General features: G+C 38.4%; 1 protein-coding gene across 3 annotated transcripts in view; it reads right to left on the bottom strand.

Annotated features, from left to right (window-relative positions):
• Positions 1-654: 654 nt before the first annotated feature.
• Positions 655-17,183, bottom strand: part of LOC126095327 (Hermansky-Pudlak syndrome 5 protein homolog) — a 100,021-nt gene continuing 83,492 nt past the window's right edge. For all 3 annotated transcript variants that reach the window (XM_049910134.1, XM_049910132.1, XM_049910133.1), the window contains exon 7: positions 655-7,052. In XM_049910134.1, coding sequence (XP_049766091.1) covers positions 6,786-7,052 — 267 coding nt within the window. In that variant the 3' untranslated portion in view covers positions 655-6,785. The remainder of the gene's footprint in view (positions 7,053-17,183) is intronic.

Here is a 17,183-nt window from a genome sequence, read left to right as displayed (position 1 = left end):
TATCAACAATGGGGTATGTTGAAGTTTTGTCTGCCCTAATACATTACAAAAGATGAGTTGTGCTATCTAACGCCTGAGTTTTACGAACGTGAGTTCTGAGTACAATTATAATATTACTACAAGTATAAACCATAGAGGGGAGATAATAAATACTTAGAGAGAGGACAGTTTTGTACTATGTAGCAATTTGATGTAATAAGTAACCGGTAAACAGAGAGAGAGAGAGAGAGAGAGAGAGAGAGAGAGAGAGAGAGAGAGGTTGGGGGAGGGGGGAGTCTTATCACATCTAACTTAAATGCACTTGTAACAACACACTTACAACAGCTGGAGACCACGCAAGAGTAAAATGATCTTTGCTCCAGTACCTGTCCAGTGACATTTTATGAAACAATCAAGAAATTTTATTAAAATGAATTAACTGAAAGTCATAAATTTTTTGCACTAGAGCACATACAGCATGCAATAACTCAAAATTACATTTTTATGGATAAGCAGATTCCTCTGCCACCTGCTTCAGTTATCTCAGGAATAATCCCCCTAACATTACTGTGACTAAGGAAACTTCACAACTCTATTACAGCTTTTCACCTCGCAAAAGGAAAGTTTGCTTTTGTAGAGGAATTTTAAGGGTGAAGGGTGGATTTTCACACAATGTGAAATCACTAGGATTTATCTCAACAGTAATCCACATACATACATAAAATAATGATTTCTTTATAATGTCAGCTGTGTTTGTGTCACATTTTTTTCTACAAAAAGATCTCTTTTGTAACACTGGAGTAACATATACAAAAAATTATGTAAGGGGCAATATCACACTCACACTTGCAAGCTTTATAAAAGGACACACTTTTTTTCTGAAAAATATACCTAGCTAGGTTAAGTCTCACCACATTTATGCATCAATAACATTTGAGAACCATCAACAATTTTTTAATTCACTCTCTCCTGCACAACGTTTTGAGATTCACACAACTTTTCTGACATACAGTTTTCATGAAAATCCACACAATCCCATTCATTCATAGAGTTGTGCAACTACTGCTACCAAGACACTTAATCTTCCACTACGATACAAATGACTCGACAGTACAGTATTAGTATAACAGCATCTGCTGATTTTGATAACTTCTACAGCACAGATTGGAGTATTAACACTTTTTGACTTCACTATAAGACTCAGAATTTCTATCATATCATATGAAACACATTACACAAAACTGTAGATGGCAATAGTAGTAGATGCTCAGTGATGGCTCACAATTTCTTTCTAAATATTTGAGGCAAGTAACAAGTTAAGTTTTTGCAAAAATGCAAAATAGTGTACAATGAACTGAAAGTTGTAACAAGTTTTCATATGTCACTGTTGTTAAATAATTAAGAAGCTGTATATAAAATCTCTTCATTATATACAGAATAATGTATATTAAGCCAATGTAATCTGAAACTGTCATTGCAGAACAGCTAACAATCTGACATATTTTAAGCACTGTACTAATCTGTTACTATCAAGTTAACTTCAAATTTTCATGAATACTTTCCTTTGTACTGAAACAATTAGTGTAAACACTTAAGGAATACCTACCATTAAATTATATTTAGAAGTCAATTTGTTAAGATAACAAAAACACACAAAACAACATTAAACGAGAGCACCATTTGATACACACACTAATATTAACAGTCCATTTTTCAACAAGAAAGAACATTTCTTTAAAAAATTACACAAAAATTAAAAGATGACACCAAAAATATGAACAAACTTCTTGTTTTTCAGTAACCGTCTTGTCTTTCACTTTCTCTCTCAAACCTTTGATTCTTATGAAATGAAACTTTGATTAGCAAGACTCAAGATTTAGCATATAGTTTTGTGCACTGCTGTTTTTTAATCTGTTTTATGTGGAGTCAAGTGAGGATTCTTCTGTATATGTTTCCTAAAACAGCTTATCCAACAGTTAAAGTGTGTCACAGTGAAGTTAATAATGTGGGAAACACACTGTCAAACAAATGAGAAGTCTCGACTGGCGATCAACAATATGCTACATAACTAAATAACTCTGATAATGGCAGACTTTTTCAATAAACTTTCACATTTTTAGCATCCTAAACAAATTATCACAGAATTATCTGGTTCTTGTACTTGTCACCAATTTTAAAGGAAAGAATACACAAGGCCACAAAAATGAAAATGATAATGTTTGTACAAGTTAAAAGTGGAACATGCAATGGAAAAACTATATATTTAATTGGTTTCAGTTTTGGTAACATTTTGTTTTTATAATTAAGGTCTATGAGCTGATTTACATTATGTTCCTTTGGCCACTCCCAATTGGTCACAAGAGCGGAAGCCACTTACTTGAAAACCTCACATATTTACTTCATCTCTTTGCTTGTGCAAACTGTTACATTTTTGTTTTCTAGTAACACAAAAGAGTTGTCTTCTCTAGTTTCCATGCATTTCTATAAGAAATCCGAGGAAGGTTTCATTTATGCAACTTTTATCTGCACATCAAATAACTAATTCATTTTCAAAAAGTAGCACAGGTCATAGCGAAACAGAAACAATCACTTTAAGGAGACACAGAGTAATATTGAGAGATATTTGTCTGTAGTCCATGTCGCAAATTACAAAAGAACGAGTCACACAAATACAGCAAAAGAATCTTAATTCAGCGTTTTTCATTACTTCACACCATTGAAGGCTCTCCACGATGTGATATATGGAATACAATGTGTGAATGAATTAATTGATTATTAAAGTTCATTAAAATGGTTTCCATATCTTGTGTCTGCAACATATTATAAATTTTAATTAAGTATGAACACAATGTTGAATGAAGATATCACAATAGGACATGTCAGGTATTACTTCCTTTGCGGGGGTATGAAATTCCTCAGACATTTCACAAATAATATGCATTATGCATAGCAAAAATTAGTAATCTTTTTCTTCACATAGAGAAAATTTTGAGTGCACAGACAGACAAAAGAAGACTGATATACATGTTAGCTTTATGCAAAAATGGTTCTTGTAATGTAGAAAACAAACATCCATTCATGGAAACACAACTCCCATAAATAAACACCGTGTGTGGCCAGCGAGTCTGGATTCAGTGGTCAGAGACAGTTGTTGTACTTGGGTGAATGTGTTTGGGTTTTCTAAATCAGAACACATCCTTCTGGCCAAAAGGTCAAACATACAGTGTCTTTTTGTTGTGTCTGTCTACAGCTCAACATATCCTCTATATGGTGAGTAGAAACTTATCCTTTTCATAATACCGTTACTACATCCTGCATTTTCCATTGTTTAGCCTTTTTTTCCATTTGAAGAGTACAGAGAAAGAACGTGATTTGTCCACTTTTTTCCAAAAGTAAGTTATGTACGCCATCAGATGTAGGCTTCCGTGTTGTTTAATATTCGTAATCAACCAGTGTGATAATATGAACAGTCCACACTCTATAACGCTACTGAAAACCATTGCTTTAGCCTGAGACATTCTGTTCAGTAATGCAGATTTTGCAAGTGATTCATTTCAGTGTGAATAGTTAATTATTTATATTGAATGATGTGTACTTCATCTGAGGATGAAAGACAAGAGTCCTTCAGACTCCCTCAGTGTTAAGAAAACCCATGGATGAGAGCAAATGAGTACAGTCATGAAGAAATTAAGAGTTGAGCCACACGAACTAGGAAGAGGCTGTAACTGTATGTTAAAGTGTTTTGTGATAGTAAGGGCTGGAGAAAGATCAAATATTATATAAAAATTTAGTGATATGGGACATTGGAGTGAACACTCATTGTATCTGATAGATCTCATTACAATACTTTCACTTCAGAGTGCTATCAAGGGAGAATGAAGATTAAGCACAGCTTTGAGCATACTACACACAACGAGTGGAAGGTGACGACATTGTACATGAAATTCCTATATGCAGAAAAGCCTTTATGAGGAAGTACATGGAGTACCAAGGCAATGATTAATAACAGGTCATAACTTTTTGAAGCTGGGCAAGACTGCTCATGCTGGAAGGAATAAGCATGGCAACAGGCTGTAGAAAATTGAGGATGAAGTAGGAATGGCAGTTAATGATCACATTCATTCATTTAAGGATAGATCATGTCATTACAACAATGATAAGACCAAGAGGTTGTATCTCCCATAGGAGCTTTTGGTGGAAAAAAAAAATAAAAAAAAAACCTGCATGAAATGTTCCAGGAAAACTACCCAAATTTTCATGTGTCATATGAAATGCATAGAACAGTATTTAAGAGCAAATTCAATATAGCTTTTGGGTATACAAGGCATGATGCATGATCAACCTGAGATAAGTGCACTGCTGAGTTGAAACTGTGATGAATGCAGTGTTACCAGAAAATTTAAAAGATGACATGGAAACACAAGTACTGAAATAAATAAATAAGATCACTATTGATCGGAAAGTACACAAATTCAAAGGTGAAACATTTTATTCCAGAAAAAGACATTCATTTAAGAAGCCAAAAGTCAAATGAAACAGAAGCAACCTGCATGGACAAACAAAAAAATGTACGCTTATCAAACATAAGTACTAATGACGTCTATTACACAAGGCAGTTGTCTGTTTACTCTTTCAATGGTCTCAGCTTTCAAGTGCAACTTCAATTTTCTACAATTACATTGAAGATATTGAAAAGAAAGGAGCCAATGAAGTTGTTTACAATCTAAATCACTTTGTGACAAAATTATTGGACAAGAAAGTCAAACGTCTTGAAGTTTTTGTGATTCATCTTCATCCCAGAAAAACAATTATATTGTACCAATAGCTTCTCCTACTACAAGACACTATTTTTGGAGTGTGATAAGAATATGGGACTGATTAACGTGACAAGCATTAGCAGGAGTTACAGTGGATAGTGTGCAGATAATGGTTAAAGCTTGATGTAAAACTACGCCTTTTAATCTTGTGCTGGTCAATTAAGATATGATACAAAATTGTGGGTCATTTCAGAAGAATAAATATTCGAAGAAATGTCCTTTCCTAACAAGACTCATTAGAGTGTTAGTCATCATAAGAAACATCTGTGCATCATTCAACATCAAGAAACTGCTAATGAAGCTTAGATTTAATAGGTGATGAGAGCTTCACAGTGACTTCAAAAGCAGCAGTCACTTGAATACCCATCTCCTGCTTACAGGGGTAAAATGTAAAAATATAAAAATTTATTTCAGTATAATTTTGTATAATAATAATAATAATAATAATAATAATAATAATAATAAAATTTCTCTATAGGTCCTCTGGCAACATTAAAAGAAAAGTATCACAGACCTCCAGGTTTTGAAGGAGTATTGCAGAAGAGAACCAAGAGTGTTTTACATAAACATTTTACACTAGGCTGAGAAATGTATGTTGGGACAAAGTGATATTACATTTTACTCTAATTCCACTTTGCCACACAAAGTTAAAATAGCGAAGAGAAATTGCTTACCAAGAAGTGTCTTTATTCCAGAATGAAATTTTCATTCTGGAGCAGAGGACATGGTGATTTGAAACTTCCTGGCAGATTAAAACTGTGTTCCAGACTGAGACTAACTCAGGACCTTTGCCTTTCACGGGCAAGTGCTCTAAAATGTTTTAATCAGCCAGGAAGTTTCATTTTAGTATTTTCATTGTTTCAAACATTGTTTTTCATTACACAATAATCAAACACAATTTCTAACAAAAAAATATAGGTTTACTTGATTATATTCTATTCTGCTGTATACAAGCAGCACATTTTTTCCTTTGTTACACATGAGATCACTTTAAACATTATGCCAATAAAATTACAATTTAAATACCTAAGGAATCAGTTTAATTTAATGTATATAATGTGTCCTTCCAAATGACTTTTGTATTGATTACTTTTGTTCATTATATCCATGAAATTCAGTTTCAAACTTTAAAATTTCTCTCCTGAACAGTTTGATAATATGGAGAAAGCACATTCTTTTCCTGTGCTCTTCATCTGTCATCATCAAAATAAAAATTTAAGTGCCTATCGTATTTGATATCTCTCACTAAATCGAAGGTTTTTAATCTGATTACAACAGAACAATCCCGAGAGAAATAAATGACCAAACCAAGAAAGCATTGCTGCCTGACTGGCAGTTTTCTAGAATCAGTTACTTTTCTGACCATTAATGTTAGCACCTTTTCAGTCACTTATTACTCCACAGTAGTCATTTGTTATTTGCTTTGCATCAACAATATTATGGTCCTAAAATGGGAAAGTCCCATGCATTGCTCTGTAAATTCTCTTATAGTCTCAACACAGATTATGAGTAGCATGATTGCCCACAAGATGTAGGAGTCGCAAAAGCCAGCAATGAGATCCTCACCCATCAATCAAACAATTACTGCTGATGCCAATCTATACTGTAACCAATTTCGCAGCAAAACATTTTACCCCAGCAGATGTGAAACGATTTCTAGAAACTGTCATTTACTTGAAATGTAGTATATATGTATTGTTTTGGTGTGGAAGGTCATGCCATGCAACACTTGTAGAAAGCACAGTACCCAAAAATATTTACTATTTCTTCTCTTGTGACAATTCTGAATGTCAGCAAAATGATAATACATCAAAAAAATTAAATGTTTACGAGTTGACCATCGTGGTGGTGACTGTTTAACAAGGGACAGACATTTCCTGCTATTGTGAAAAAATAATTATAATGAAATTACTTGTGTTATTAATTTTAGTATGTATCAAAAAGAGAGCCTCGAAATATGACATTTTGTTCATTAGCAATCAACATAGACTAACAACAAAGAGGGCAGGTAGCATACTTCTTCCGGAGGCAAACTGTATGGTACACATGTCCACATGGATATGCAGTAAGGCCCTGCCCTTCTCTCAGCAAGACCTGTGATCCTAAGGGCAAGCAGCATAGAGCACATGTATCACGAGAGAGGTCAAGTCGTGCTCCCCAGTGATGATTATTTGCTCTTTCTGTGATGTTGTTATATCCTGTCTGCTTCAAAACAAATCCATCTTCATGAAGAGCTTTGTTGATCCTGTCTGCTGCCTGCAGATACAAGAAAAAGCAATAATTTTCTCCTTAATGCCAAGTTAGGGTAACCTAACAGTTAACACTTTGAATTTTTAGGTTTTCTTTCAGAACAGATAACACAAAAACAACTTACAAAAAACTCTTACAAATAATAATTACATTTCACACAGATTGTACATGATTTTACTCAAGCAGCTTGCTACATAACTTCTTCACAAGGCTGAAATCTTTAATGCTATACAAGCCTTATTAGTACTGTTCCACACCTTTATCATCATCCTATAACATGTGCAATATTATTCTGTGAACAGCATTTATTGTCCTGAAAGTTTGTCAATTATAAATTAAATAATGAAACGAAGCACCTGCAGAAAGCAGTTAGATTTGGGGAGAAGTGCAATAATGTGAATCCTAATACATTGACTGAACAAAAAGTGCAGCAAAAAAAGGGTCATAACCTCTTTATCAAAAGATGTAGTGTGTTCAGAATCCATGTTATATAGATGTTTCATATCTCCCTCCCCTTTTGCATGTGAATAACCTATTTTATGCAAAAGCAATGCACACAGGTGGATGAAGTTTACAGAAGCTGAAACCAGCATTAAAAAGCACAGGTGGTGACTAACTGTGGCTCTGACATGAATTGTAAAAGATCGGACAGACTGACTGGTGCACACGTGATTGAGTTACCAATTTTGTGTAGAAGAAGAGTGTATCTATTCAAATGCTCAATTTACCTTACAGAGGAGATGTTGAGCTGCAGACAGGCACAGCAAAACGTCTGCTGTACATTTGAAATTTTGGCTAAAAGGCCTTGCAGTAGAAAACACAAGCACATGCATGTGCACACATTTACACAAGCATAATTATACCCATGACCACTGTGTCTCAGGCCATTGAGGCCGCAAGCAACTGCACCTGATGGGAAAAGCAATCCTTGGGTGGTGGGGGTAAGGAAGACGCTGGGGTGGGAGAGCGCAAGGTAGGGGTGGGGGAGGGTGTAGTGCTGCTTGTGGGAGCACGCAGCGGCGTGGTGGGGACAGTGTAGGGATCCTAGGTGAAGTCAGGAGACTAGAAGGAGGGGGGGGGGGGGAGGGGGAGCAGAAAAGGAGAGAAATAGAGGAGGGGAGAAAGACTAGTGGATGTGTTGGTGGAACTTTGTAATTCTGTAGTGGCAACACGTAGGGAAATATGTGGGTGAAGACAGGACTACCGAAAGTTGAGGCCAAGGAGGGTTAAAAGAACTCTCCCTGCACGATATCCTATATTCCAGTCCCCCCACCACCCTCAACCTTCGCTAATCCCTGTCCTTCACTTGTCTATCCCCTCCCCTGCTCCCACTCCAGCACTAGACAGCCTTTAGTTCTCGAGTGTGTCCACTACAGCCCTACACTGTCCCTGCATGCTCCCACAAGCAACACTACACCCTCCCCAACCTCTACCCTTCTATCCTTCCCCCTCCTCACCCTGGCCACTTCCTTACCCCCACCACCAAAGATCTTCTCCCATCAAGGGCAGTTGTTCGCAGTCCAGCCTTTGTGGCCTGAGAAAGTGGTCATATGTATGTGAGTTGTGCTTGCGCTTTCGCGTGTGTGTGTGTGTGTGTGTGTGTGTGTGTGTGTGTGTGTGTGTGTGTGTGTCCTTTTCATAATGTTGTTGTCATTCTGTTGTGCATTTTCCATTGTTTCAAATGTATAATGTCAACTAAGTATGTCCGCTACTAGAAAGTTACTTGAAATTATACATTACTTTCCGAACAGATCTTATATTAAATAGTGGTTGTGTTTTCAAGCTTTGTGAAGAAGCAATTGTGAAATTGCTTCCTGACTGTCAGCATAGTTGGGTGTTATGGAACAGATGAACTACCGTGGAAATAGCCATCATGGATAGCAGCCCATATGTTACTAATGGATTGCAGTGGAAGTAAGTAATGACATGCAAACAATGAAATGTGATGTAATATTCTTATGTCACTGGTCTCTCTCAATTGCACAGAAAATTCCACGGAACACAGAAGCAACACATTGGTACAATGAAGGAGGAGTGAGGACATTTCATAAACAAAAATTGCCTCAAGGATTCAGGTTCTTTACAAATTATTTCAGTGGATCTTGCAAAATCCTCTAGCTCCACAATTTTGTTTACTTGTTGGTGAAATATGATTAATTCTGGTTTGCTTAAAAGAATCATTGTTCCTGTCTGGCTGTAAAACTAAACTGTGATGTGCTATAAGAAAAATTTTGACAGTCAGTCATTTTCAATTCAGCATCTTTTAATGTTTTCATACCTTGGGTATGGTTATCTCATAAGCATGTCAGAAAGTCAGTCCAATGTTAAAATTAATTATGACAGCTTAACCATACATCAAGGAACTCCTCTATCTTTGTTTGCTGTCACCATTTGTGTGAAGCTGTAAAAAATTAATTCAGGAATTTCATCTGACACGAAAATACAGAAATTAATATACGTATCTGCTACATGATGTGTGTTACACCCAAAAGTGAATAAATTAGTTAGCATCACAAACATATAGATTAAAACAACGGCTACATGAGGGTAGACAGATGTAATCTCCATTCCTGGTCTATCACAAGATATATAACTGTGGCACTCAAATGAAGTTCATGAAGACAGATTCTGTACAGGGTATAAGAAGTTATGTCCTACTGCTAGAGACTTAACCCACATTCTACTGCAATAGTGAGAATGATCAATTAGGAATAGGGTAAATCAATCACCTTTGTAACATATTTTGCATATCTCCACTTAATGATGTCTTATGGAACAATTTTCTGGGTTAACACATCACTTAGACAGAACACATTGACTGCAAGAAAACTAGAGGTAACCATAACATCGATGTTCACTCACAGTTATCTAGCAGGCAGCTCTTCCAGAAGCTTGGAATTTTAACTACACCTTTACAACACGTATATTCCCTAATGAAATTCATCATAAACAATACATCACAATTTGAGAAGGCTATCAATGTCAGTACCTACATCATCAGAAGAAAAAATGACCTTTGTTACCACTACTAAAGCTGTCAATGGACCACAAAGCACTTCAATATGCATCAATGAAAATCTTTGATTACCTCCCCAATAACATCAAAAGTCTGGTTGGTAGCAAAGAAAGTTTAAAATTTAAATTAAAATCATTTCTTCTGGATAATTTTCTCTATTCTATACAAACTTTTTATTCAAAAATTGATAGCTTATAAATAAATGAACTAGTTTGTAAGTGCAGTTGCATGAATAAATAGGACTGAAAAATAATATGTTCATTAATGTTAAAGCTAATTATGTATACATATCCCATACAGTAAACTGATTCGTTCCACATCATTTTGTAAAAAAACATTCAAATAATCTACGGAACATGTAGTTAAATAACTTTGATGCACTTAACCTTGTACTAAAACAATGTGAGTAGTGTGAATAATGTTTTATGACAACACTAAACAATGTAGGTAAGTACTGCAGCTCAGCTGTTGTGGTTACACTCTTCACTGCAAAATTTCAACATAGTTCATGAGAAAATTTTGGGTACGTACTGGAAGATGAAATACTGCAACAGAAGAGTTCCTGTGTTGCTTGAATGTGAAGTCAGTTGAAGGGAATCCAAAATGAAAATAATCAATTGAGTCAAGCACTTGTGTGACACCAAACTATGAAGAACTGAAATTTGGAGTTCATGCTTTTTAAAGATACTGGAAGATTTGTCAAAACTAGTTCAAAAGGACTGCAGACTCTCATTCAAAAAGTAATAAAATAAAGAACACAGGTGGTCTGCAAATTTTTTTTTTTTTTAGCTAGAATAACTGGTAACCACTACTCCAGCAGAGATTGTGGGAAAAGGTTTTTGTCACTCATATGAGCAGAGCAGTGTAGTACAAAGACTATTCTACAGAGTTTTGTGAAGACACTACTCCTGTCTCTTAAAAACTCTTCTGTAAAGAATTCCATGGGATGAAACACGACTATTGCATGACACATGGGCCAAAATGGCCCATAGGATTATAGGAAAAACCATGTTTTATCTTATCCTGAAACAGCTGAGACCGCAACCACTACACCATCCACTCAACTGAAACATATTGACACTGGTGCTCTCGGCTCTCATGACCTCCATTGTTGACTAAACAGCCCCTTTAACTTCCTGCATAGGCCACGAAGGCCAATGTGTCACACAAAGAGTTAAAGAATTTAAAATTGATGATAGGTTGCTTGTGACATGACTGGATTTGAAAATTAAACTGTCATCAGACTAAGACGTAGATACTGTAGTGTACCAACCATATATGGGCAGAATACTGTGAGCCTGAGTTGTGTATTGCAGCAGGCGAGTGCGGGATGTAATCACCACAAGATTTCAATAATCCGATGCAATGTTGTGAGGCAGGTCAGCTTACTGAAACAGCAGGTTCAGTGGTACTGCATGGCCTCATGCAGCAAGGGGCAAGGGAGGTTACCACACTGGCAAGGGCAGTGGTGCTTTGGGATAGTGGCACACGTACACAACAGGCCGCCACTGCTGACTATAAACACTGGACATTTTGTAATGAAATTATTCTCAGTCTCTCAGCTTTACCAGGATGACAAGGATGGGCCAAATGAGGTTGCCACATGGACCTGACAGCAGAAGCAACCAGTGTGAGGTCACGGCAGGTCAGCAACTCTACGCCCTACGTCCATCCTGGACAGACCCACGGTGCAGCAGGCCATCCAAGATCTACTTTGATTTCTGCCTAGGGGACATCAGATTGCTCTCCATGCACACCAGCCATATACTGCCAGCATACGACAGGTGCATCATCTTGTTTGGCATCCCTCACTATGACCTAGCCAAGTCTCTGCCTGGAGCCATAGCAGATATGACAGCACTGAGTACACACGCCGCTGGTGCAGAATCCTCTCGGCTAACTTACATAACAAGGTGCTTGTGCACTAGCTTCACACGGCATGCTAGCAGCCAGCCCAGCAGAACTCAGCAGCCAGGTGGCCACTCACCCAGTGTACTAAGCAGTGCAGATGCTTCAATAAAGGACTTGCCACCTTTTCCGCTGGTTTTCTCTATAGCCTCCTGGACTCAAACCTTGCCTGAGGGATGACAGTTATCACTGCAACAACCCATTTTTGGTTATAACTGTTTTTTTTTCCCAGCTCTGGTTTAACCCAAATGTGAAAACTGTTCAAAATAACCAGTTTATGAAATAATCAGTTTCTTATTGCTATTATTTCCAGCAACAAATATAGACACTGAATAAATAAAGAGTGAACAATTTTAAGACTACTTCAGACTTTTGTATTTTAAATTTATAAGTAGCCACAAAGAGTCAAAATATTAATAAAATAAGCAAATAAAAGAAAACTTAGTCAATCCACCATTTGCTGCTCTTCTCAAAAAGTGGTAAGCAGTTGAACACTACAAAAAACACCAGTTTCTTTCTTCTGATTAATATTTTTGAATCTCTAATCAAAAATCATGTTGCAATCGAGTATCACATCATTATTTGGGCATTACGAATAGCTGGTGGTAAAGGTGAAATCTGAGGTTGAAGAACTCCATTGTTCATGTTAAACTGTCCGTTTCTAAGGACTGCAAGGTGATAAAGCCATATCATGTAGACACAGGTAGCTGATCAGCTACTTTCTATTTTTATTGTAAGCTATGAATGAATTGTTAACTTTTAAGTTTGCTTTTTATATGATGTCACAAGTTTGTTGTGCCTCCTTCCATTTGTAATGTTGTAAATCAAATGGAGCATTGCACTCCATTGCTACTGCACTTTGGGAAATATTTCGAAACTACGGATGGTGCCATTCTGTAATAGAACTGATGTCAGATGACAAAATTGAGACACTACCATATATACCCAGTGGAGCAAGTCTTGCAAACTTCATATACACACATACCATCTATAGGTGGCTACATATGCAACTGTATGTTGACAAGCACACATCGTCAAGCGTACCTGCACAAGCATGCAAAATTTCCTTGCCCTCCCACATGGACAAGCATGCCTGTACAAGTAACAGCTTGTTTACCAGAAAATGTTGAGCTCAGATGATAATCTGGCTTTGGCAGCCTTTCACTTGTATTATGAAGAAAAAACAATCAGAAGAGGAAATGTGTTATGAGGATTAAAAAGAGGGGAATGAAATGAAAATATTATTCTCATATTAACTATTTGTGGTAGACACCCTATGGAAACTGTGTTAGAGTATTGCTGCTTCTCTTCTCTATTTCTTCATGTGTTCGCAGCTCGTGGTCTTGCGGTAGCGTTCTCGCTTCCTGCGCACGGGGTCCTGGGTTCGATTCCCAGCGGGGTCAGGGATTTTCTCTGCCTCATGATGACAGGGTGTTGTGTGTTCTTCATCATCATTTCATCGTCATTGACTCGCAAGTCGCCGAAGTGGCGTCAACTAAAAAGGACTTGCAATACGATGGCCGAACTTCCCCGCATGGGGCCTCCCGGCCAACAATGCCATACGATCATTTCATTTCATTTCATTTCTTCATGTAACATTGTAATCTTTAACTTTCCTTTGTCCTACATTACAGTACAGCCTTTGTAGAGTGTAATTGAACACTAACAAATAAAAATGAAATCATATCACTAATGAATGCTTGCACAAGCCTCCCTGTTCTTGGTAGATACACACAATCATGCATAATCGAAATTTGATCAAGCATCATGCTACTTGTACAGTCCTGATGCTTTGGCAAATTTATCCTAAACACATTCGAGCATGCTTCAGCAAGCACACTTGTCCACGCGTGCTCGTCAAGCATGCAGTTACAGATGTAGCTGCATTAATAGACCAAGCCATGTGGTAACAATTACACTATTGTCTCAGCAATACTGTACCAATTCTTCATATGCCATGTGTTGCTCTTTCCAGCTGTCAGCATTTATTTAAAAAAAGCATTGATCACTTTTCCCATTTTCTATAATAACCAGATATTTCAAACCAATGGACATTTAATGAATAAACATTACTCTTTTTTAATAAGTTTTATTTAAAAACAAAAAAATTCAGCACTGCTGATAAGGCAAATTGAAAGACCAGTTTTTTTACCCAGTTATTGGGACAACATAAAGACCATCTGATACAATCTAGATCAAATGAATACCGAAAAATACAGTTATTCAGAATTAAAATATCAGTATCGGTTTTAACATGTCAATTTTTCCCATTCCTACCTTGCCTCTACCACCAGTTTGCACCATTCTGCCTCTAAGCCACCCCTCCCTGCCCTGGGGGCACTATAGTTTGGTTTCAGAATTAGTGGTGGTATCTTCACTCAAATTGGTGTATGGACCACAGCCTATGGTGTTAACACAGTGCAGTGAGTGATGTATCACTTTGTTATCTTTTGGAGGATGTAATAGACATTGAAGTGAAGTGTGACCGTGATCATAACTTGAAAATTACTTTGTCAAGGATGGAGGAACCAACTGACTTATCTGAGTTTAGGAGTAATTGCAGAGAGTAATATTTGGTGTCTGTAAGATGTACACACTGTAACTTGCTTGGGCATACTGTGCCACACATGGAGTCAGTGCCTCTAGCCTATTATATGTATTGTCAGTGTGGTCACACTGCAAGGCCAGAATAGAGATTCTAGATGGCTCATGATAAACAAAAAAACTAGTTTGTGATGAGTTTTTGGAGCCATGATTCCTTTTTACTTTATTGTGTATAATGGAGAGTAGTGTTGTGATGGCAGAGTCAGACACGCCAGGTTTAACGAGCTGAAAGCAGTATGGATATTGTTGGAATAGGTGGCACAGCTGACAAAATGCAGTTGTATGGGAAAGTGATAGTTAGTGATAAACAGTTTGCATGGCTTCAGGTACCACAGCAAGAGGTGAATCCAGCTGCCACAGGATTAATTGTTCCCTTGTTTTGGAAAATCATCTGAGGATGGGAGTCACTGACCGACACTCAATTGTTTTGGGCAGCAAAACTGCAACTAGTGGGAGACATGAACACATACATAAAGCACACACAGGCACTAAAGAATGTAGAAATTTTGAACAGATGGAAAAGGGGTGTTTGCAAATATGCAAAAACAGAATAGTGTGAGATATTTTCAGGAGCAGTTGAGCACTGTTGTGAAGAGGCATGGCAAAACTGTGGAAGATATTGCAGACATGATAAGTAAAGTTAAAGAACAAAAATGTACAAAGAGACAGGTTGCTACTTACTGTAAAGAAGTGAGACATGCACCATTCACACACTCCTCACGCACAAACAACTACCAACTCCAGCATCTCCGACAACTATCATGTGGGATGCAAGCAGCAGTCTGGCGGGGTGAGGAAGGGGTAAGGATAGTAGTGTATGGGTGGGGACTGAGAGAGGAACACTGTCTGCTGGAGTGTGCAGGAACTAGACTGCCAACAGGTGCACCATCAGGGGGCAGGAGGTTGTGAGGCAGGGAGGTGGGGGGGGGGGGGGGGGGAAAGAGGGGGAGAGGAGTGGGGAAAAGCAGGTGAATGCATCAGCAGTGGGCTGCAAATTAACAGGGTGAGAGATGAGAATGGGGAGGAGATGATAGGACATAGGGGGTGGAAACTGTGGGGTGGAGGGTGTGGGGACTGTGTGTTATCATACGTTGACGCCAAGTTAATTACAGGAGTAGAGAATTTGTTGTAAGGATAACTCCCATCTGCTCAGTTCAGAAAAGCTGGTGGTGAAGGGAAGGACCCAGATGGCTTGGGTAGTGCAACAGCCATTGAAATCAAGTGTGTTATGTTCAGCAGCACATTGTGCCCCAGGTTGGTCTACTTTGCTCTTGGCCGCAATTTGTGGTGGCTGTTCATCCTGGTGTACAGCTGGTTGGTAGTCATATCAATATAAAAAGCTATGTAATGATTGCAGCAAAACTGATAAATGACATGGCTGCTTATAAACCCTTCCAGAGTGATCCCATCCCAGAAGCCCAACACACAATCCCTGCTTAAAGCCTTAGGCCCCTCCCAGAACATCTCCCCTGAATCCATTTCCCTCCTCACCCCTATGACACCCTGCACACTCACCTTTTACATGCTCCCCAAAATTCGCAAACTCAACAATCCTGGACACCCCATTGCGGCTGATTATTGTGCCTCCACTGAAAGAATTTTGGCTCTCACTAACCAACACCTCCAACCAATTGCCTGGAGCCTAGCCTCCCATATGAAAGACACCAACCATTTCCTTCACCGAATCACCACCATCCCCCACCCTTTACCTCCTGGATCCCTGTTTTGTCATGTTGATGCCACATCCCTCTACACCAACATCCCTCACACAATGGCCTTATCACTATTGAACACTACCTTTCCAAACGTTCTTCAGGTTCTTCAGACTCCAAACCAGCTGCCTCATTCCTCATACACCTTATTAACTTTAACCTAACACACAACTACTACTTATTTGAAGGGAAGGTATATAAACAAATCCAGCGCACAGCCATGGGCACCTGCATGGCACACTCCTATGCTAACCTTTTTATGGTCCATCTAGAGGAGACCTTCCTAGCTTCCCAAAGCACCAAACCTCTTGTCTGGTTCAGGTTCATTAATGATATCTTCTGATATGGAATTGGGGCCAAGACATCCTATCTTCATTCCTCCACAGTGTCAAGACCTTCTCTCCCATCTGCTTTACCTGGTCCTCCTCAAACCAGCCTGCCATCTTCCTAGATGTTGACCTCCTCCTCTCTGACGGATCTATCCACATCATTGTCCACATTAAAACCACCAACAGTACCTGCATTTTGACAGCTGTTGTCTCTTTCACACCAAAAAAATCCCTCCCATACAGCCTGGCCACCCAGAGACTGCAATCTGCAGTGAGATTAACTCCCTTGCTCAGGACACTGACGGATTCACCAAGACCTTCAAAGACAGGCAGTATCCCCCAGATCTAATCTGCAAACAGATCTCCCATGCCATTTCCCCACACATCCCCAATTCTCCCAACAACCCTAAGTACCAGCCACAGAGGAATACCCCTTTTACCACCCAGTGCCACCCCGGACTGGAACAACTGAACCATATCCTTCACCAGGGCGTTGACTACCTATCATCATGCCTTGAAATGAGGGACACCCTACCCAAGATACTGCCCACCCCTCCTAAAGTGATAT

This window comes from Schistocerca cancellata, chromosome 8 (assembly GCF_023864275.1).
Source record: "Schistocerca cancellata isolate TAMUIC-IGC-003103 chromosome 8, iqSchCanc2.1, whole genome shotgun sequence".
NCBI lineage: Eukaryota > Metazoa > Arthropoda > Insecta > Orthoptera > Acrididae > Schistocerca > Schistocerca cancellata.
The sequence above is the reverse complement of the archived record's forward strand: the minus strand, read 5'-3'. Positions and strand labels throughout refer to the sequence as shown.